The sequence below is a fragment of the Thunnus albacares genome, chromosome 13 (genome assembly GCF_914725855.1).
Source record: "Thunnus albacares chromosome 13, fThuAlb1.1, whole genome shotgun sequence".
NCBI lineage: Eukaryota > Metazoa > Chordata > Actinopteri > Scombriformes > Scombridae > Thunnus > Thunnus albacares.
This window is the reverse complement of record NC_058118.1, coordinates 22,201,667-22,225,481: the sequence shown is the minus strand read 5'-3', so window position 1 is coordinate 22,225,481 and position 23,815 is coordinate 22,201,667. Positions and strand designations below refer to the sequence as shown.

General features: G+C 41.9%; 1 protein-coding gene across 1 annotated transcript; it reads left to right on the top strand.

The window, feature by feature from the left end:
• Positions 1-1,192: 1,192 nt before the first annotated feature.
• Positions 1,193-21,729, top strand: fgfr4 (fibroblast growth factor receptor 4). Its single transcript, XM_044371372.1, has 21 exons — positions 1,193-1,894; positions 4,568-4,785; positions 8,985-9,172; positions 9,304-9,454; positions 9,612-9,662; positions 10,496-10,765; positions 11,134-11,223; positions 11,333-11,499; positions 11,614-11,737; positions 12,621-12,811; positions 13,253-13,391; positions 13,523-13,716; positions 13,917-14,062; positions 14,401-14,522; positions 14,610-14,720; positions 15,109-15,299; positions 17,091-17,213; positions 17,987-18,057; positions 18,386-18,523; positions 19,048-19,153; positions 19,845-21,729. Exons 2-21 carry the CDS (start codon positions 4,698-4,700, stop codon positions 20,019-20,021), a joined length of 2,838 nt encoding a protein of 945 aa, XP_044227307.1. The 5' UTR covers positions 1,193-1,894; positions 4,568-4,697; the 3' UTR covers positions 20,022-21,729.
• The last annotated feature ends 2,086 nt before the right edge of the window (positions 21,730-23,815 follow it).

Below are 23,815 nucleotides of genomic sequence, written 5' to 3'. Positions count from 1 at the left end.
GACACTGGAAGCAAGAAAATAAAGACTTTTTTTACTCTTTTTGTTTCTTTCTTGCTTCTGGATTTTAATCCGTTGAGTAAAAACCTATCTAGGTGGAGGAATTCAGCTTTTATTTTTTAAGTGAGATACAGATAGAGAAGCAGGGGGAAGGAGGGAGGAAGAGGAGATGTATTGTTCATTGGTTTCAATTTTTTGATAAAATCCCAGCAGTCGGGAGTGACAGTGATGCATATATAAGCAAACTGAGCTGAACTGGGGAAGAAAAGGAAAAGTTAGTGAGTTAGTGAGTGTATTCATGTGATCTTATGTCCACATTTTTATCACTTCATTATCATTACAAGGTCTTTTCTTTATCTCCCCAGCATGATGATCTTAGGCTGGTACAGCACAGATGGATTTGCATACCACACAACTAAACCGACTCCTCTTCCTTTTCATCTTTTTTCCTGAGTAAAATTATTAACAAAACTATCAATATACAGATTTCTGATCTATAACGAAATTAATTCATGGTTCTCATTTTAATAAGCCATTCATATGAGGGACGAGATCGAGGCTCTTAGAGTCTTTAGCTGCTAAAAACGCGACTGATCTTGAGTCTGCTGCAGCTAATGGGATTAGACCTGTTCTTTTACTGATGCAATTAAAAACATGGTGGCAATTCACACGCATTCACTCACTAAAGCAACTTAATTGAATGCGTCTTCTAAAGAGGTCGTAATGCTCTGTTTGCATAAAGGACAATTAACCCGCAATAAATAATGAGACCTCCAAAAAAAACTGTTAATAACGTGATTTATGTGGTTAATTTGGCACGAGGCCAGTCACTCTGTAGGCTGGGTTTAAAGAAGAAGAAGAAGAAGGGGACCAAAAATCCTCAAAAACAATTTAAAAGGTTTAGTTTTCTTACAAAGATATAAATGTTAAGTAGCTTGAGCAACTTGAGCAAGCTGTGCGCCGTGGAGAGGAGGGAGAAGCAGAGGGTCTTGGGTTTTATTTGCCAGCTCTTTGGAGGGGTGGGGGGTACTTTTAGTGGGGGTTTGAGGGGGTAACAGAAGCGCACCCCTCCCCTCTGTCTCTCTCTCTCTCTCGCTCTCTCTCTCTCTCTCTCTCTCTCCTCCCCACTCCCCCTCCCTCCCTCCTCCTGCTCCCCTGGCCGCTCTCAGACCATTGTTGTTGTGACTGCCGTCCAGAGAGCAGCAGTGTGTTGTGAGGGCTGGTGTGTGAAGGACGCAGTCGTTCGCTCCTCTGTCGCTGCTGTAGAAGGGAAATCGGACTGAGGACGCTGAGCTCCACATTACAGCAGCGGAGCTCAGATCTTACCGGGATAAACTCACCGCGGAGAGGAGAACTTGCAGAAGCGCTGCGTAAAGACGCACCGAGCTACCCAAGGCGGTACAGTTTAACCAAGAAGGGACTCTGAACTACGGGGCACGTTTTACCTCTCTATCTCTATCAATCTTTCTCTCATTCTTTAGCCACATCGGATCTTTTTCAACCTTGTCAGAGCGAGAAAGGGCATCTTTTACACGCACAAATCTTCTTTCTCGCTCCCTGTTTGGTTTTCTTTCTCTCCATGGATTTAGTGTTCTGAGCGACCGGCTGCAGTGGACTTTGCCCCGGGGATCACAGCTCCTTCCTCCGGTCACCAGGAGCCCGGCAGCTGTCGTTCATGTTCCACGGGGCTGTTTTTGATGGATTTATAAGCTCACCTCGGTTTTCAGCCGGACACACGACAACCGAGACCTGCTCACAGACTGCTTTTGAAAGGCATACAGCGGGACTAGAGCTCCAAATGAGGATTTCAATATTCACTCGTATCGACCGGGATAAGGAGTGATTCCCCCCCCCCCCTGGTGCCAGTCATCACTGCGAGGACAGACCGGGAGGAAAGGTGGGTGAATACAGACTGGGACAGCTGGAGATTCTTGGAGAGTTGTTGTTTCATTCATTTTCTGCGGGCAGGGCAGAGTGTGGGTTACATGTTACGACAAAAAGCAATTTTAAGAAGGCTGATATTCAATTACTTAAACCTCATATCTTGGCAAAAGGGCCAGGGCGAGATAATTGTACCTTTACATTTGTTTTCGGTGATTTTCTAGAAAGCAGAGTAGATATCTCTTTAATCAAGGCAGCAGAGCTTCTGTTTCTCCACCGCTTGACCCACCAGGATAACTTATTTGCATTGTTAAACAGTGAATTAATCCACGTTTTGTCATTTTAAACAGGGATTTCAGGAAATGAACTGTAGATTGCATACAAGGCGAAGGTTTACTTGTTATGTTTTGCAACGCACAAGCGCCAAACACTTATTAGACATTGAACCTTCCACATGGACTATTTGTGGGGAGAAAAGACTGTTTGTGTCGCTCAGAGCGGAGTTTGAACTTTGTCAGACTACAAATCACAGGAATCCCACCATTAAATGACAGAAAAGTGATACATTTCACAGCTTTTTCATTCACATGAAGTTAAACAATGACACTGTGCAGGGTGACAATGTTGATCAGACACTCAGGTTCGGCCGCTTGATGAGATAAATAGGTGTTTGGGGTAAAACGTGGGTTAATTTTAGGGATTTTTAAAGAAAATTTGAGTTTAAGAAATCTGCCTGTAGCTGTAAGTATGCTCAGAAGTTGGGATCGATCTCAGGGTGACGCACTGCTGAATTTATGCACACACGTGTGAACAGTACAACCCTTTAAGTCACTATATCACAAATAGTAACCAGTCTGACGCTTTTGGCTGCGTTTGTGTTCATTATGACCTACAAGGACTGTTTGAGACGAAAAGTGCGAATATAGGGGCTGATTTAGTAAGTGCGATTTATGTGACAGACGTATACAGTATTAAAAATAAAACACAGTGACACCCTTCTCTCCGTTTTCAGGACTGAAAAGTAGAATACAGTAGAAGCGTTTTGGCTCCAGCTGAACACAGCAGAGTGCAGCAACCAGGCAGCGTGCCAGCGGAATTAGCAGCAGCAGGAGAAAAAAAGTTTTCCAGTCCTTAATTGAGAAAGAATACGTTTCATTCAGCAAGCTGGTTCTTTAAACGGTGTGTGTGTGTGCGCGCGTGCGTGTGTGTGTGTGTGTGAGTGAGAGAGAGAGAGAGAGAGAGAGAGAGAGAGAGAGAGAGAGAGAGAGAGAGAGGGTGGGTGGGTGGGTGGTGGGGTTGCATGCATGGAGCGCACGCACCAGGGTCTGGCGCCTGTGCGCAGTTGGCCCGACTCGCATCAGAAAAATCACTGTATTATTCTTTTAGTGTTCTTATCAGAGTTTGTAGTTTATCTGCACAATGACTTTGTTATACTTAAGATTGATTCTAAAAAAAAAATAACTTTAATTTCCCTGTAATTTTGTTAATAATGATAATATCTCCTCGTGGAATGTAAGTGTAATCGTGGCATTTATAGTAATTCAAGATACTCATTTATGATGACAGCAGAAATTTTTACAGAGATGCACATTTATGGAAATTGTAAGTTAAAAACAGATACATTGAGGCAAATTGTGTTAAATTAAAGAAAAGTTGAAGCATGTTTCTAGTAGAGCTTAAATGAGTAGCTGGTTAATCGATTAGTTGATCAACAGAAAATTAAACTATCAAAATTCCATCTTGATAATGTATAAAAGGGTTTTCAAACAAAATTACAGAACATTTCCTTGTTCCAACTTCTAAAATGTAAAGATTTGCTCCTTTTTGTTAACTGTTGTGACAGTAAACTGACTACATTTGGCTTTTGGTCTGTTCGTCAGATCAAACTCCATCTGAAGACATCGGTTTGGCCTTTAGGAAATTGTGGTGGAGCATTTTTTAAAACTATTCTCTGACATCTTAATCAAGACTAATCAGTAATGAAAGAAGTAGTGAGTGCAGCACTAATTCATATTCTCCAAATTAAGGTAGTAAAAAAAGTACGGTTTGGTGTCACTGCTGCAGCTCAGGTGTCACACACAGCTCTATTACCAAATCTCCCAGTTTGGCTAAAAGGAAGTCCATAAGTGAAGTTTAGAGTTTGACTGTGGTGAAAAAGACACTAATTTATCACCTTTGCCTTCTAAAATCAAGTCGGAGTCTGAGAAGTCACCTATTTCACTATTTTGCTGCCTGTTGTATGTTTTTTACCTCCTGTCCTGAACCTGAAGTCTCATCAGCTGCCAATCGAACCCCTCCGCTGCTCCTTCAGATTCTGTAGCTTCCTGGCAAGTTTCAAGTGTTTTCCTAGTAAGGGCCCATTATCCCGGGGCAGACTGAGCGCCATCCATTGACAAACAACAGGCGGTAACAGCCCTGCTCCTTATTCATGACGCAGGAGAGCCTGGACAATGTAAGGCAGACGAGAGGGACAGTTAGCAGGGCATCTGGTTAAGAATACAGCTGCTCGCAGACAAAACAGACTCTCTCTTTAACTATCTGGATGGACAATTGTTTGTGTTTTTGCCACCTGGTCAAAAACTGAACACAAAAGTTAATGTTTGTTGCTCCTTTCCAACCAAATCTCCTTGAGGAATCAAGTTTCTGATCAACAGATAACCGTCTGCCATGTGTTTGTTTGCCCCTACAGGACCCAGATTTAGAGACTTTGTGGCTTTCTGAGGTTGCCAATGCCAGGGACTGGAGTGTGAGGCCAACTCCAGGCTTCCAATTTTTATTTCAACCTTTCAACCATAAAACACGCACATCACGTCTAGAAGATGGCGAGGGTCTGCACGTTCTGCGTTCTCCTGCTCTGTTTGATGGACAGAGTCTCGGCCAGAGCCATCGATGAAGGAAGAACTAAAGGTAAGGTTGTTCTGCAGGTTTTATTTGTGCTCTTTTTGCCCCCGAAGTTAATAATCACTCCCTAAAAACAGATACACTGAAACTATATAACAATTTCAAATGCTCTCTGCTGAAATCACATTTTCACTTCATATACAAACAGTTTTTCTTATGTCATTATGCCTTTTAAGTTTGAGGTGTGTGTTAATTTTGTGTCTGGAGGGTTGCTGGTTTGATTCCACTGATAGATTGCCAACATTTGCACAGGAGTGAGGCATGTTAAGGTTGCTCAGGTCGACAGTAGAGGTGTGTTTTTGTGATAAGCCTCATCTGTGAAGGTTTCTGTAAAAACACAGCGTCCCATCAGTCCACTTTCCTTTCTTAGAGAGTTTCTTGGCAGCCGTAACAACAAGCCAACCATGGCGGAGGCGTGACCACCAGAGGAAGTCAAGGTGACAGGAAAAATGACAGAGAGGCTGTAGTCAATTCTTGGATGGAGTGAAGAGGGGGGGGGGGGCAGGACGGGGGCTCTCAGTGTTTTTGCTGCCGTAAACTGCGCTACCTGATCCGTCCGAGGCCCTGGGGCTCGGAAGTGTAAATCTGCCTGGCTGCAAGCCAGCTGTAGAGGAATAAGAGGAGGGGAGGGAGTATTGGGGGGGGGGGGGGGGGGGGTGCAGGGGCTTTTTCATTGATGCTTTACAAACCAAAGCCAATGCAATAAGTCAGTCATCGTCAGTTTAAAGTTCAATTAAAATGTTTCCATCGAGTCCAGATTGAATCATCATCTTTCAAAAACAAACCTCATGAGATGAATCACTAATTTCTCCTGTGCTGGGAGGTATTTTAGTTTTTTAAGTCAGATTAAAGGACTTAAGGATGACATTTTTGTTAGGATGTGTGCAGGATGATGAAAGACAAAGTGGATTGTTTCCCCTGGAGGCATCGAGTACAGAAGCTATCTCTTTTCTTTCCCTGTGGCCCCACTTTGTACTGCAGGGGCCAAGCGAGGCCAGCCAGGGCTTGCTGTTGAGACCACAGTGTGCAGGAGGGGGCTCGGCTAAACCTCTTAGGTTTATTTACAAGACAGACAAGTAAAGATTTAAGCCAGGATTGATAATAGAAAGATCTTTAGGTCATGCAGGTTGCAGCTGTGGAGACACTTTGCGACTTTTATTATGGTGCTAAGTTAAGATTTTAACATCAGTCAGTCCCCTCAGGAATCTGTGATTTTATGATTGTAACAAATTCTTGTCAAATACCTGGTCAAACTGGAGGAATGCTTCCCAATTTTCACAGTTTTTCACACAAAAACAATCCGTTTCAGAACCACTTTTATGAGCTTAAGCCAAATAAAATCAAGCCTCAATCTCCACAAACAAACTTCCTTGTAACTACTTTGTAGTTCTACCACTGGAGCTTATTTTAGAGGAATTTCTTGGACTTTAGTCAGTATGTGCCACAGTAATCTCAAAAACACGACTCTGTGAAATCCTTAAGGCTCTGATTGGTACAAGCTGTTGTATAAACTTTGAGCTGGGATTCGGTTGGATTAATCTGATCTGTAATTGTTGATGCTTCTGCGAAGGATTCTTTTATCCTGTCAGAAAAAAACACTGCAACATTGCTTCGATTCTTGGTTTTTAAGTGCAATTTGATAGAGGGATACGATACAGACAGTGAGAGTCAGACACAAAGAAAAAAAGTTTAAATTTAGGCTAAAAAAAGAAGAGTTGTTTATAGATCTTTCCGTTTTTTTTCAAATGAATAGATTTTATCGAACAAAGCTTTTATTAATCTCTTTAAATAATCCTCGGTCCCCGGTGTTTTCTGTTGTGTTGCTAATTTGATAACAGCTCAGAGTGAAAAATAAATCACAGCTCTCTTCAAATATAATTACATATCTAACGTTACTAACCGCATGTTGCTAAATGCAGGGATTTGACTTGTCCAATGTTTTTTTTTTCTCTCATAAAAACTTCTTGGACACACAAGCAGCGTTTATTTTCAGCTCTGTTTTCCCCCCACATCATTACAGATTATATAAAAGTCTGAGTATAACTTTTGTCTATATTCTTCCTTTGCTTTCAGCAGCAAGAAATTTATATAGTATATAGATAGTTGGCTGATTCCTTTATTTTTAAGAGATATTGAATGAAAAACAGTCTTTACACCCAAATGCTGTTAATATCTTTATTTCACATTGCCAGAACAGGGAGCTGTTTGCCAAAGAATGCCATCTTTTGCTTTGATCTCTGCAAAGAATAACTGGCTTGGCATTTTTTTAGGAGTGCATCCGCTGGTCAGTCAGGGCGCTCAGTGTCCAGAGCTGTCTGTGGACCGCTAAGAAGCTTGTGATTTTTGAAGTTCAAAGCTGCTTTATGAACTCTGTCAAATATCATAGTTTTCTGTGCTTTAAAATAAAATTTCGAGGAGCTGACATCCAGCAACCTTTCTTCTAACAGTTAAGTTTCACTCAATGATGGTTGATGTTTTATTATCAGATATTTAAGGTGTGTTATAAATCGTTAATTTAGTGTTTATACAAGTGTACAAGTCAGTCACAGGTGGGTTAAAAATAGTGATGCTGAGCTTAAAGGTTTATTCTTGACCTAGGTAACAGTAGTCTGACAAAAATTCTACTTACTAGATTTCATCCAGCGCTTTTAGTCATATCTCATGGCCTTCATAAGCGATTGGAGTTTGCTCATTTGTCATGAGAATGTAAATACTTAATTCATATACAATTACAAGTTGGTAATGTATTAATATAACAATTTAATTAGTGATTCAATAAATAAATTATTCATATTCATATAAAATATATGAAGATGTTATTTATATGCAATCATGTATTATCTGTTTATACACTGTTTATACAATAATTGTTTATACGGTCTATAAAAAGGAGGGTCACATTAAAGAGTTTCAGTAATTCTTCAGCAAAGAGAGCCAGTCAGGAAAAAGACTAAATGATGAGACGTTCTGTAGCTCTCTCCATATAAAACTGACCCGATAGAACGTACATATTGAAGGGCTCTGCTGCTGTATGTTCCCGGGTCGGGGCATGAAGGCCTTTTGATTGTCCCAACTGGTTTCCAAAGAGGGCTCTGCTGCCAGCGCAGCCGGCTGGCTGGCTGGCTCGCACCAGCCGAGCGGTTTGTTTGTGTTGTGTTGTGTTTTGTTTGCCCCCTCGCCTCTGGGTGACAATTCACACTCTGCTGCGAGTTCAACTCAAGGGCACCGTTCCTGTCTCTGCAAGTTCATTAGCATGGCTGTAAGTGTGTGTGTTTTATCTCTGTGATTTACAGCTGACTATTGGTTGTACTGTGTTCAAGTTTGCTCCATTAGTGTGGCCTGTTGGGATTTCATATTCTTAATATTTTGAACTCAAATTTAGTAGTTTCTCAATCCAAATGGAGTAAATGATGAGTGTATTCACATTAAATGTGGCCATCATTTCTTTTAATTTGTTTTCCTTTTGACTGCTTTGACCAAACACTGCTTCAGGTTTTTGCCACTTACAAGGCTGTAAGCGTGTATTTGTTCCTGGAAGCTTTACCTCTACATGTACTCTGGGCGATTAGAAAAAAAGGCAGCACTTCAATCCGACAAGGGAACAGATTGCCTTTTCACTAAGCGCTCGCAGGAAGCAATCAAACAGAAAATTGCCCTGGAAAATTGCTCGTTCTGAGTGACTAAGCAGTAAGTGAGGTCCCTGGCCAGGGCACACATATGCTCCAACAAGTGAGCGGGCGAGCACATAAATAGGCAAGTGACCCACTGAATGGATGGCACTGTGGCTGATGGTGACACGATAGTAGTGTGTAGTGGTGTAGTAGTGGTTATCAGGGCACTCTATCACCAGTTCCTGGTAGCATTAAATGACAACGGTTGTTTAAGAACATGATGTACTTCTGTTGCCGGACCTTTCAGAGGTAAACCGAAACCGCCAGGGTGTGTGTTGACAATTTTGTCTTGCGCACTCAGGGCCCGTTCAGACCAAGAGGGTTTGTAACAGTTTGTTAAGACTCTACACTCCTTTATTCTGTGAAATAACCGCATCATGACACCTGAAAATCTGGGTCTGCAGTTTTTTAGGAGTAAAAATAAGAACCATTCAATGTATTAAACATGTTTAATACATTGAAATGCCTCTTTGATGCGTTGAATTATGACTGATTTTCTATCTTTCTTGCCTTTTTCTCTTGTTTGCTCTCCAGATCTTCGGGTCTCCAGGCCTCTGATCGTGCCAGGTTACCCAGAAAACACCACAGGGGTGGTGGGTGGTGAGGCGAAGCTGGTGTGTAAAGTCCACCGGCCAGGTTCCACCAAGGTGCAGTGGCTGAAAACAGAAGTCAGCGGCCCAGGAAGAAGTCAGGGAGGACAGCCCCGCCTTAGGGCTCTAACGGTGAGAAGCGATCAGCTGACAGAACAAAATACCGCAATTTGATTCTCAATTCTCATTTTCTCTTTACAAAATGCTTTGATTCTGTCCTCGTCATTTGAAAAAGATGTTAAATTGATCGTTCCTTTATGCAGGCCCTGCAGGGCAACATATCCAAGGTGAACACTCTGCATTTGTCCAACATCACTCTGGAGGATGCAGGAGAGTACATCTGCATGGCGAAGAGCACCCACGCAGGACAGACAGTACAGGCCATGCAGTCTGCGTGGTTGGAAGTCCTGCCTGGTGAGACACACCATCCTAATATTTAGTTTTTGTGCCATTCAGATGTAATTTGTTGGACAGCTCCAAAGTTCCCCATAGTGGGAATTAGGACTATGGTACCAGTCATTCATAATACAGTGTAACATTATTTCCTAACCCCAACATTTCTCTTCCATAGGTGTCATCATTTCCCGAACTATGGACATGACTGCTGCTGAAATTCCCCAAGGTAACTTGATTTTCATGCTGTAAAAAAAACTCCTCCAATAATCCAAATCTAAATCCAATGATATCACTGTACAGGCACAATTTTTGCCCATGACATCTGAAATCCTTAACAAAATGTTTGAAATATTGACGATGCAGAAATTTAAGTTTATACTGCTGTAAAGAATACATTTAGAAAACTTAGAAAAGTGAGAACACTGTCAAAGGTGGTATTGGTGACCATCTGTGTGGGCTCAAACACCAACGTCTTCTTCCCCTGACTGGAATGATCTTCTCTCCTCCCTTCGCTCACTTAGATCTCCAGTGAACCTTCACCACCCCTCAGATTTACTCTCCGTCCACTGTCACGCTGCAACATGTTCATTAGCTTCAGTCTCTCTTCCTCCTCGTTTCTTTTCTTCATTTTTTTTTTTTTTTTTGGAGTGAATGAGTGAGGCGGGGAGGGGGGTTTGTGGTGTTAGCTAGATCGCTCTCAGTCCCACAATAATCCACAGAGGAACAAAAAGATGAAGAGGGACTTGAAGGGAGGAGGGGGTGTGTGGAGGAGGGTCGGGTCGGTCAGGCCTCCAGGTCTCCATGGTAATTTCATTGTGTGTGTTTATGTGGGGATGGGAGATAATGAGGTTGAGGAGTTGAAGGTCATAGTTGAGGAGATGGTTACTGGCTTTAGAGGGGAGATGAAGAAATAACCTGCTGACTGGCCTGTTCTGTGTAAAAGAGCAAAATGAAGAAAAGAAAGAAAAGCAAGAAATAAAAAGTTGGCAAACAAAAGTTGGCACAAACAAATCGCGTCCTGCTAAAACCTTGCATGCCAATGTTCTTTGGTTTCAACAGATGTTCTTGAGGACTTGAGTGAAGACACCACAGAGCATCTTCTGTTAGAGCCAGGCAACGTCCTGAAACTGCGCTGCGACGTGAGCACTCGGCCTGGCATGGCGGTGAACTGGTACAAGGAGGGAGTCCGGGTTCTGGCTACGCCCCGCATCCAGATCCGCGGTGCCATCATGGAGATCACAGATGTAACGTACGAGGATTCAGGCATTTATGTTTGTGTTCTCCGGGGAACCAAAGAGCCTGTCAGGAACTTTACCATCACTGTGGCAGGTAGGAACACTAACAGTGTTAAGTAATAGCTGCTTGATTGCTTTAAGAGGTGTGTTTTACAAAACAACTCTTGTCAGTGTGGGCTCTATTCAGTGCTAATATGGTTAGCTAACCAGGTACTAGTATAAAGTTAGCCTGTGAACAAGCTGACATATAAATACAAGATACACTTGGGCCTTGAAAAACCATTTCATTACATTTTAAAGACCAAGTGATTAATTGATTAATCAAGAAATGTCCGCTGCCCCTGTGATATTCACTGTAGAATTTGTTTCCCAAACAGATTCTGAATATGGGGGATTGAAGCAGCTGAAAATATGTTTTCATGTCTCTTCATATTGTCTTTATTTGTTGTTTTATGTTCACAGACTCATTGGGGTCGGGGGATGATGACGAGGACAATGGCTTGGAGGACTCATCAGCTGAGATCGAAAATGACCAGGTTTACTTCTCCAGAGGTTTGTTGGTTGTTTGCTTCATAGCTGCAATTACTGAGGAATTAGTACAACTCAACCTCAAGGTATTTAATTGGACTAACAGCTCATTGGTTGGTCTTTGTCCATACAGGTCCCTATTGGACCCACACTCAGCGTATGGAGAAGAGGTTGTATGCTGTTCCTGCAGGCAACACAGTGAAGTTTCGTTGCGCTGCCATGGGCAGCCCCATGCCGAGCATCCGCTGGCTCAAAAACGGTCGTGAATTTAGAGGAGAGCACCGCATCGGGGGCATCAAGGTGAGGATATCAAAAAACTACCAAGAGTAGTTAGTTGTTCAGGCAGTGGACAGAAAATTAGGACTCTCCAAAAGGTTATCCAAACTGATATTAAATTTGTCTTTCTTTAATTAGCTGAGACACCAACACTGGAGCCTGGTGATGGAGAGCGTTGTGCCTTCAGACAGAGGAAACTACACCTGCGTGGTGGAGAATAAATACGGCTCCATCACTTACAGCTACGTCCTTGATGTCCTGGGTAAGACACGGATGATCTAGTGTTTGTTGTTGCACGTGAAAAAGTAAATTAGATCTTTTAACCTGAATTTCAATGCCTTGTGATCTGGCCGACAGTATTCATGGCAGCTATAGCAACAGTCATTAGTCAGCACTTTTAGAAAAAGCATCATGCCTTCAAATGAAAGCCTCCAGTCTGGTGGAGAGGATAATCGGGGGTGAGCAGAAGGTGACAGGGGCGCCTGGCGTCGGCCGTGGCTGGCAGGATGTGGACGGTCAGGCGTCCACACCAGTTTTCTACCTGACCTGTGACAGGAGATTGAGGAGGGCTGCGGGTTGTTTGTTCATTTGTTCGCTGTCCGTCCACCGCGGGGTCAGTTTCCGTCCCTGTCAACGGGGGGAGAAGACTAACGAGACAACTAACGAGATCAGAGAGCGAGAGTAACCACAGATCAAAGAGAACCCGGCGACCAGCTGACAAAGAGCCACGCTAATGGAACTGATTTTCATCCCGAAATGACATTTCCTGCTCTTTTGCCAGCATAAAAACACATTATAGGTGACAGTAACAACTGCTGGCCATTTTGAGAAGTTTGTTTACAAAGCAGTGATGTTTGTCGACTGTTAAACTGCCAAAAATCTGGTTTTTAACTGTTCACAGCTCCCTGTGACTTCAGTTTCCCCCACATTTGTCCTGCCTACATGGACTCCTGGTGAGAGGGGTATTTCTGAGACTCTGTCAGAATTAAACCACGCTTGGCAGATCAGTTAAATCTCTGTCTCAAAGTCCTCGATTCACCTTTGAAGAAGAGAAATCCTTTTAGCTCTGACTGGTTTCTCTTGAGCTTAATGCTATCTTTCAGTCTCAGTCTTTGTTCATCTCTCCTCTGATTTCTCCAATACAGAGCGCTCCCCACACAGGCCTATCCTGCAGGCAGGTCTACCAGCCAACACCACAGCAGTGGTGGGCAGTGACGTCCAGTTCCACTGTAAGGTCTACAGCGATGCCCAGCCTCATATTCAGTGGCTCAAACACATCGAAAGGAATGGCAGCCGCTACGGTCCTGATGGGACGCCCTACGTTCAGGTCCTTAAGGTTGGTGATATTTAACAAGTGTTTTTTTTATCAGAGGCAGAAGACAAGTTCAAACGCAAGCTCTTGCTTAGCTACCTTGAGAACCCAGGCAAATTCAAATTGTCAAGTTGTGTAAAGTATTAGCGCTGTTGGGAGTTGCTATTTAGTTTATATGTTCCAATTTGGAACCCTGTCTAAAAGACTGGAACAAGTTTTACTATCTGGTTTCATTTGCCCTGTTTGTTAGAGCTGTAATAGAGTAATAAACTAATTTCGCACCATAAAAAGTAGTAGCATTTAGTCACTAACCACAGTAAACACTTGATGCAGCTGCTTCACTGTAAAAAGCTGCTAGTGCTGCCTGTTTTTTCTTTTAAAAAAAGGAATCATTAGAATTAAGAATTTGTTAAAGATTGTTTTTTGTTGTATACTAATTACTGTCCCTGTTTCTGGTTCATTCAGACCGGCAGTCTGAACATGTCAGAGGTGGAGGTGCTCTACCTGTCCAAAGTTACCATGGAGGATGCAGGAGAGTACACCTGTCTGGCGGGAAATTCAATTGGCTTTGCCCACCAGTCTGCCTGGCTCACCGTCATTTCAGGTAAAAGAACTGAAGACTACATGAATCAGTGCTGGACAGGTTTTGCCTCATTGCTTGATTTATTTATTTTTATTTTCCTGTAAAGGTTTCCTGTAAACTCTTTTATTAAAATTTTCTCCCTGTTCCTATAGAGGAGGAAGCAGCAGATGCTATGGACACCATGGAGACCAAGTACACCGACATCATCATCTACGCCTGTGGTTTCCTGGCTCTGATCATGGCCATCGTCATTGTGGTGTTGTGTCGAATGCAGGTCCACCCCAGAAGGGAGCCTTTTGATGCCCTCCCTGTCCAGAAGCTCTCCAAGTTCCCTCTTCGCAGACAGGTACAGGACCAGGACATGAACTAGTTTGCACGACTGACCTGTTTCTAGTGGACAAAATGTCTTCTGCACTGAAAATATAAATTTTGATTTTGCATTGTATTTAAAAAGAGAGTCTGAAAGTATTACTTGTCTCAAAGGTTGTTTTGATTGTACCTGAAGGGTGGTTACTAAATTCTCCTTGTCTGCGTCTCTTCCCTCAGTACTCAGTGGAGTCCAACTCATCAGGGAAGTCCAGCGCATCTCTGATGAGGGTAGCTCGCCTCTCGTCCAGCTGCTCTCCCATGCTGGCTGGAGTCATGGAGTTTGAGTTGCCCTACGACCCGGACTGGGAGTTCCCCAGGGAGAAGTAAGCTATATGCAATTTATAAAAACTTCTGACAGGATTTGAAAAGATTACATTTGAAATTATTATCAAAGAGATAACAGAGAACACAGCATTTACTTAAAACTTCTGTTTCTTGCAAAGAGTGTGTTTCTTCACTAAGTTTAGTTTGGCTCTTGGGATCCAGACTCATTTAAACATTGTAGCTCTCGCAGTATGTGGGGACCTAAAAAGAAACAAACCCACAGCCCATTTTTAGCTCTACCCAACGTATGTTTTAAGGAACCAGAGCCCAAAATTATGGATTTGTACAGTTTTCATTCAGACATACTTATTTTCACTAACTCCTGTCCTCTCTCTAGTTTAACATTGGGCAAACCACTGGGAGAAGGCTGCTTCGGTCAGGTGGTCAGAGCTGAGGCCTACGGCATCAACAAGGACTGCCAGGACCAGGCCACCACTGTGGCGGTTAAGATGCTCAAAGGTAGAAAAGAAATTATATAGACAAAAAAATTCCTCAAGAGAATTGCTTAAGTCTCTGCTTGTCTAAATAAAAGGTATCTTTCCCTAGATGACGCCACAGACAAAGATCTTGCGGACCTCATCTCGGAGATGGAGCTGATGAAGGTGATGGACAAACACAAGAATATCATAAACCTGCTTGGAGTCTGCACACAGGATGGTGAGTTTCTGACCTATGACTAATCCTTTCTAAGGCGTCTTAGGCTTGAAATTAGTGTAATTTCTTTACAGCATACCTTTATTTGATCCAACTAGGGAATTTGAATAAAAAGGTTGGATCAGTCATCTCATGGACAAGTCAGTCAAGTTAAACTGGTGGTCTTTTTGGTCATTGATTAGAACAATGATGAAAGGACAGTTTCTTCCTTGTTGAGACAAATTATTTTGGAGAGAAAACAATGCCAAACCCCCTTGTTACTGTAAATCACAACAAACCAACCATTGGGCCTAATTTAGTGAGTGTTTCAACCATGGTGGTCCCAAGCCTCCAGACTAAAACAACAATAGAAACAACACCATCCTTCATCCTGTTTGTGTTCACCCCCTAGGCCCTCTGTATGTGCTGGTGGAGTACGCCTCCAAAGGCAGTCTGAGGGAGTACCTGCGGGCCCGGCGACCCCCAGGCATGGACTACACCTTTGATGTGACAAAGGTGCCTGAGGAGCAGCTCACATTCAAAGACCTCCTGTCCTGTGCCTACCAAGTGGCCAGAGGGATGGAATACCTGGCCTCCAAAAGGGTATGCTCACTTTGATAACATGTAGTAGCATGACATCTGAGAGTATAACTGAATCTCTGGTGGCTGTAAAATGTCTCTGCAAGCATTTAATGAATGCAGGAGGTGGCAGAGGTCAACATCAACATCAACAGTGTTAGAAAGTAAAATACATAATGAAATACTTTTTACCAGTTGTCAAACACTTAAATGTTTTAGTGTTGGTACTTTGTGTTTAGGGAGATACTAGCCCTTTTCACCAACAGTTGGAAAACAGGAAGGAAACAGATTTAGTGCTGAAACGATTTAATTAATTGAATGAAAGAATGTTAACTGATAACTGTTTTGATAATTAATCAGTTGTAAGCAGTTTATCAGGTAAAAAAGCCAGATGTTTTGTGGCTCCAGCTTCTTGAATGTCCTGGGGAGTTGGCTTTTAGTGCACTGAAGGAACTTTTATATTGTAAGCTTTAAACGCATGGGGATGTTTACATATCAGACCTCATTAAAACGTAGCCATGTCCCTGGGCAGGAAATACAGCCACAAAATAAAAACAGGAGAGTAAAATTTGCAACATTTGTAGACTTCATGAACTGTATGAGCCCTGAAGGAGCTGTAATATCAGAAGTTTGGGTTTTGACTTAAAGGGAATTTGATTAGGATTAAGTTCCTCTGCTTAATTCAGTGTTTTTCTTTTATTTGGGCACTCGGCTTTCTGGATGAGTTTTGTCTAGCATCACCAGCTTTCTGCTCTTTCTCTTTCCTTTCCCATCTCTCGTGCCATCTTCTATGCCTCTGTCCGCTCCTGTCTTTCTTTTCTTCCCATCCCCACCCCCCATGTTTCTTTTCCTTTCATTTTCCCAGCATGCACCCTGTCTGTGTGCCTCTTATCAACATGTCTCTTTGTCTGCCAGCCGGTGTCTCAGACAGGCATTCCAGAGCAGAAAGCTGCTGCAGCTTCAGTCCTGTTTACTCTTCTCCATCCATCTGTCTGTCCCTCCGTCGCAGGGCTTTGTCCTTTTTAGCGCTGCCATAAATCTGTTAGCAAACAGGCAGCAGAGCCGTCGTCTGGGTGTAGGCATCAGGTTTCTGGCTCTACGGCCTCCTAAGAATGTAGGAGCCTGAAACTACCCCTCCATTATGGGGAGACCCACAAACCAAGACTGGTTCATTTCGCACATCCCCACAAATCCCACGTCTATTTCGAATGAAAACCAAAATAAACTTAATGACATCCATTCAATGTGGGCAAACACTGCCTTTCTTTTTTTCCTCCCAAAGGGTTGTTTTTTCTTCAAACTCCAGGGTTTCTATATAAAGACATTTTAATGTTGTTGCGTTCACTAAAATGAGGCATTGCGTGTTGACTTTAGAGTCCCGAGTCTTTTCATTTTTGGAGAACATCTGCAGTGAATCATTTCTACCTCCCTCTGCCTCTGTTTTTTTACATGATCTCTCCAAGCCATGGCCTGGAACAGACAGGGACATGTTGTTTCATAAGTCCAAATTCAAAAGAGCATTTCATGAATATAAAACATTAGATAATAAAGTTTAGTTCAGCGTTCTTGTTCAGCCAAGACTTTGAATTTATGCTTTTGCCAAAGGGAGAGCAGTGTTAAAGCAAACAAAAAAAGAAGCAACGCACTCCACAAAAAATGATGCATTCAGCCCCTTCTCCAAATTAGACATTTCTGAGCCCATTAACCAGGATCATTTAAACTTAATGCTAATCTTCTAATGTGGAGACCCAGCAGTAGGCCTAAAGCTCATTTTGGTTTTGTCAGTCTTTAATTCTCAGTCTTCTCTCTCCACAGTGCATCCACAGAGATTTGGCAGCCAGAAATGTTCTGGTGACGGAGGACAACGTGATGAAGATCGCTGACTTTGGACTGGCCAGAGGAGTCCACCAGATCGACTACTACAAGAAAACCACCAATGTGAGTGACAGTTTCTTGCAGCATATTTTCAGGAATAACTTTCCAGTGGTTGAGAAGCGGGGTATGGTGCAGCTAAATTACTGCTCTCTTTTAAATTTTCTACATTTGAGAAGCTAATGTGTTATTGTGCATCTTATTGCACATTTCAGAAAGAAAATATTATTTTTTACATCAACCACTGGACATGGTCCATGTGATTATTGCTTTTTTTGTTTAACTAAGAGCCAGAAATTCTAATTTTCAGCTCCAAAAAATGAGTAGAATATCCTACTCAAGTATAAGTAGTGTAGTAAACTTAAATGTTAATCAAGTAGAAGATTAGATGTTGAAAACTCTGACCTCTGACCTTCTTAATAAGCTGTCATGGCAAGATATTATTAAGCTATTTAATTGTTAAAAAGTTAAAATGGAAACTAGTTGTTTTTCAACCAGCCCTGCTTGTAAACATGTCCTCTCCTCAGCCAGGTTCTTCCTGCCTGGCTCCTTTCACAGCTTTAATACTCCTCAAGACACATGTCTGATGTTTTCCTCTGATTGGCAGCAGGCTTAATGGGACTTAATTAGAGAAGAGGGGAGACAAGGAGGGAGGATGGTGGAGGAGGGGGAGGATTGTGAGGGAGAAACGAGAGGGCATGGAGAGTGAGAATTCGGTGGGGGGGGGGGGGGGGGGTACAGTGAGACATAAAGAAAAACATGTTCAGATGAAAAGTGTGCAACTGAGTTGTTGTGGTAATTGAAGGCAAAGCTCTAATGTTTCTATGTCCACTCTGCAGGGACGGTTGCCGGTGAAATGGATGGCACCAGAGGCCTTGTTTGACAGAGTCTACACACACCAGAGTGACGTGTAAGTCCCACTTTTCACTTTTTTTCACATATAGAAGTCTCTGCTGCAGGGAAACATGGAGTTCTTTATAACAAAGACAATGTGTAGTGCAAGACCAACATAATGGGCAAAAAACAACCCAAAATGATTTGATATGTATTCTGTGTCAGAATGTTTTATGCCTAGTCAATTATTTTTCCTCTCCAACTTTTAAATCATCATTTATGAACTCCCTAAAAACCTAATTATATCATATCTTGGCTCTCTGTTAGTTACAAAAATAAACTTAGTACTGTACAAGTCCCAATCATTAAATCTCCATCTTTCCTCTCCTTTTGTCCCACCTTAGGTGGTCATTTGGTGTACTGATGTGGGAGATCTTCACGCTGGGTGGCTCGCCGTATCCTGGTATCCCTGTTGAGGAGCTCTTCAAGCTGCTGAAGGAAGGACACCGCATGGACAAACCCTCCAACTGCACACATGAACTGTAAGCAGGAGCACTTCTTCTTTTAGTCTTCTTTATTTTTCCACTGCCTGTGTATGCTACATTAGCCAAAATAATCTTTCTTAAGTTGTTTTTAAGATCTTTTTTTTTCCTTACAGCGCAGAGGTAGATGGGTTCACATCAGCACAAATGGGGGAACAAATATATAAAACATATAAAAAATTTCATGGGCCCTACTCCGCAGTCTGTGCTGCGCTGAGTATGGTGATGAGATTAGAGACAAGACACCAAACATTAAAGCTGTACATATTCTACATTCACATAATAATTCATTCCACATTTGCTTCCTGACTGGGTTAGGGTAACCATAATTAGTTTATTTCAACATGTTTTTTGGAAAGGAAGTATCTTTTAAGGGCAAACTAAACTGCCAACTAAACTTCAGATAGTCATTGCATCTCTTAACAGTTTTTCAATATATTATGCAAAGCCAACAATGTTTGTCTCATTGTAGATTGTCTTGATTGTAGAAATCATTTTTGGCATGTTATGTTTTTTCTCTGTAGCTACATGATGATGCGAGAGTGCTGGCATGCCGTTCCCACCCAGAGACCGACCTTCAAACAGCTGGTGGAGGAGCTGGACAGAGTGCTGCTGTCCATCTCTGATGAGGTGAGCTTCATACACACACATACACACACACACACAGGCATACAAACATATTCATGCACCTACTCCCTCCTATGAAATTGCACACACACCGACACACCCAAATACAAATCATTTTAAATCATGCACACATGCTAACATGTGTGCACACACATTTTCTTCCTCTTCTTTACAATCTGCGAGCCAGATGTCCTCAGTACACAAACTGGTTGAGCTGAAACAAGAGTGAATGACTAGTGAGTGGAGTCCAGGGCTAATAAACTTGAAACAACACAAACAAAATCAAACTGTGTTTGGCTGTAGTGTCCACATTGCTGAAATTTCAGAGCAGCCTTTTCTCGCCAAATACATAAAAACGGACCATCGCCTGCAGATTGGTCAACAGTTCGTGTGATTGATTTGTTGGTTTATACTTAAATACAGAAATTTCTTGGCTTAGATATAAACCAAACCATCTTTATATTAACCAATATAAAACTGTTGCTCCAGAACTGATGCGGTGGTCTAAAATTGCAACAGCAGCAATTCTCCACATCTGCATCTCTTCTTGCGTGGACGCATTAAATGAACAAATTAACAGTTTGACAACCTCTAAGAAAATGCAAAGTTTCCATTGCTGTTTACTGCCAATTTAGCAAACATCTGTCAAATCTGTCTAACATTTCTGTAATTTCTGAACTTTCTCTCTCCCCAGTATTTGGACCTGTCGACGCCCTTCGAGCAGTATTCCCCATCATGTGAGGACACGTCCAGCTCCTGCTCCTCTGACAACGACTCTGTTTTTACCCACGATGCCTTGTCCACTGACCCTTGCCTCCTGGGATACCAGGACGTGCGCTCTCGGATAGACATGAAGACGGCACTCCGATAGACTAAACACACCCATACACATTCAGACATAAACAGAACACAAACAGAACAAGTACACACTACAGGAAACACTACTTTTAAGTAATGTAACATATTGGAGGTCCACCGCTGCATTTCAAAAGTTAAGTTGAAGGTTTTATTCTTATTAAGTTTTCAGTCGGACCTCCATTATGGCACCAGACAAAGCCCTTAGATATAGGTGGGCTTTTCTACACACTCATGCGCATAAATACATACACAGACACACATGTATGCACGTGGAGCACTGAGGCCAGTGGGCTTCATTACAAGGTGGAGGTTTGTAGAAAAACGTTTCATCGTGGGCAGAAGAACGAGCAGAAGAGAAGATACTGGTACTTTGGACTATCAGCTCTGGCACTGTGCCCAAGAACAGTTGTAACGTTGGAAAACTGAGGCACTAAACACGACAGAAGGGACCCTGGTACTCAAAACGCCTGGAAATGCTTTCTTTGATCACTTCTCCTCCAGAGAGGCGACGGACAATGATCTCTTCACACAAACTCAACCTTAAACCAGGGCTTGAAACCTCGGTGATAAAGACATTTTTAACAAAAAAGATTTATTTTGCTATGATAAAAAAAGAAGAAACTGATTGTTAAATATAAATCTCTCTATATAAGATTATTTTACTTTTGTGTTGCTTATTTAAAAAGAAAACGGTCTTAAATCTCAGGATCTCTCGTGCTAAGAAGTTGCTGTTTAGCGGCAGCAAAGTGCCTGAATTTATGATTTCCTGTGAATATATTAGAATATTAAAATATTGTATGTACATATCAACAACAGAAAGACGATTGCCTTTTATAAATTATTCTGAATGACACAAAAATGAAGGTTATTGGAGGCGAAAGGAGAGATAAATTTAATTAAGTGTTTCAAGTGCCAAACCTGTCACAGCTGTCACACTGTCTTCATGTTCAGGTTTCATTCCAAAAAAAAAAAAAAAAAACACCATTAGAAGAAATGTTTGATCTCTATTAAACACACTGTCCCCAAAATGGTAGCTCAAAGTCAATTTGTAATTCTTATGTAATTAAAAAAACTAAACACAACTTTGCAGTCACAAACTGACAGTAGACAACAAGTCATACTGCTAAAAAATTGGCTTACATCAAGTTTTGTAAACATTTTTGGAAAATTATCAGTCATTTCAATTATGACAAAGTGAGAAACACAAAATTCTCATTTTGCAACTCAAACCTCAAATGTTTGTGGTCAAAAAATGATTGTTGGATCCTTAAAGATGGCTTAACTTCTGGAATGAAACCCTTCATCTGTCATTTTGTAATAAACTGCCTCAGCCTCCAGCCCCCAGAAAAAACAATTTGTGGTTACATACCACATGGAGCCCAGTCCTTGTTGTTGTTGTTGTTGGATGAATAACATGAATCTGCAAAATTTTTTGAAATATTATTTTCTCACAAACTCTAAAGCAACTCTGAAGTCAGAAGTCTCAGAGCCCCAAAGGTCATGAGACAAGACTTATTTACAGGTATAAACTTTTAAAAGATTACGTGGTCTTCCCCTAACAACAGCTTTACTCTCTCAGTCTTTGCCTACATGACCACTTTGTCAGAGACAGTGTGTCCAGGTTGGGACACGTCTTGAAAGGAGGACTGACGATTCAGCATGGGGACTCTGTGGGGAGCTGGCCCAAGCCCACTGTCACTACTGACATGAAGAGGAGAACAGGAGGGAGGGCGGGGGGGGGGGTACTGAATGTGAAAGCCAGTGTGATTGATTTCAAATAGAAGAGAAGGGGGAGGGACCCTCCTTTGTCTGGCTGTAACCCTTCACCCAGCTCAATCTGTTGGCGAGGGGTCCTCAGGTCCGCAGCCTGGCCGGACAATGAAGGCTTTGCAGGCTTAATGGGTGTGACTACGGACCAGAGGGAGTTTTGGGGGTGGTGGTGTGGAGATAGCTTGGGCTTGTGTGCAAATGAAGAGGCTCTTATTATGTTAATGTGTCCTCTTCTCTCCCAAATGCCCCTATCTTTATCCCCGGTCGCCATCTTTTAAATTACAAATCTTAATTCAGACTCGCCGCTCCGCCACTACCACCAGCACCAGCTGCAGAAAATTCCCCTGTGGGGTAAAATGCCAACTGTGTCCCAGTGCGCCTCCTGAATCTGACCACAGACAAAACAACTGAGACACAAACAAAATAACCATGGTCATTTGTTGTGTCTTTCTTGTTGAGGCGTGGAAATGGATCAAATTGTTTGATCAGCTAATATGATGACTTTCCTCATTTTGGAGATGGTTTGCAATTGGTCAATGACACAAATTTGTGTGCCAAAATTAACCAAACTCCAACAAACTCTATTTAAATGAATTGATTTTGGTCTGATAATCGGCAGCTGGACTCCTGAAAACATATTTTATGTGGCTGATATCTGTATCACTGTTTGTATTGTGCCATCAATTTCTGGTTATGTTATTTTTCAAATGTTTGAAAGCTGAAGAAAATTAGAGGATTACTTTCCAAAATGCTTTAAATTCATCATCCTGTGTGTAAAACCAGTCAACCGTTTTGTCAACAAAGGATTTATGTGTCTGCTCTCCTCATTTTGTCTGTATTTTAATGCTGTCAGTCATTCTTGTGACAGTTGGCATCGGACTGACGGATATCTCATTTAGGAATGAAGCTCTTACATTTACACACACAAAGTGTCCGGATACATTTTGCATCATTACATTCCATTTATCTGCTCTTCTTCCAGATACCAACTGTAAACAATCACAACGTTCTTAAACATTTCCTCAAGAGAATTATTTTAGAAATATCTAATTTATTTGTTTATTGTTTTGTTTTTATATGAAATAAAGTATAATTTAAAATAAAATAACTCTGTTTCCTTGTCTGTGTCTCTGCATAAAATAAAATAAAAAAAAACAATAATGACCACCCACAGCACTAGTTTGTTAAAGTCTACATAACAAATGTCAGTTAAGTCTGATAATCAGGTTAGAGAATAACCAGACCATAAGAGTGAAATCATTTTTGGGAAGGTTGATTTTGTTCTCAGTTAATATCGATGCTTTCATATGAAACCTACAAAACCAGAAATACTCCTGGTTTGACTTCAGTCCCACTGGGGGACTGTCTTTGCCAAGCTCTGGAGATAATTGGCATAATCAGTGGAGCGTAATCAGCTCATCTAGTTCACCTGAGCTATAAAAGCTGTCCCATGCACTTACTACCTCTCCCTCCCTTCAACTTGCATCCACCCTGCACTGATGTCTCCTCACTTTACAACTTTTAAAGTCCAACTGAAATTAAACAGTCTTTGTTGTCTACTACAGTAACACATAAGCTCTGTAAATCACTTGTCCTGTGTTCTCCTTTGAGAAAAAAATCAGAAACCAAAAGGGAGAAATTTATATTTTAAATCCTTTTATTTCATGATTGTGCTCCCTAGTTTTGCATTAGTTCAGTTCTATGATCCGCTTACATAGCTGGAGTCCTCATTTTGATACAGCAAATCAAATCTTGCATAAAGTGATAATGTGGTGTTTGATCACAGGCAGAGCAGACGGTCACACTGAGCCTGATTGCATCCTGCTACACAACACAAGAGCCACAGACCCTGAACAGCAACCCATATTAGCTTTCCTTCTCATCCAACTTATAAAATATGAACACACGTCTTGTCCTGCACCTTAGCTTGTTGAACAATCCACCAAACAAACATTCACAAGGGGAAAGTGTACTGCTAGCGTCAGTTAGCAGGCTAGTGAGCTAATTAGCTGCTCAGCTGCAGCACATTAAACAGCA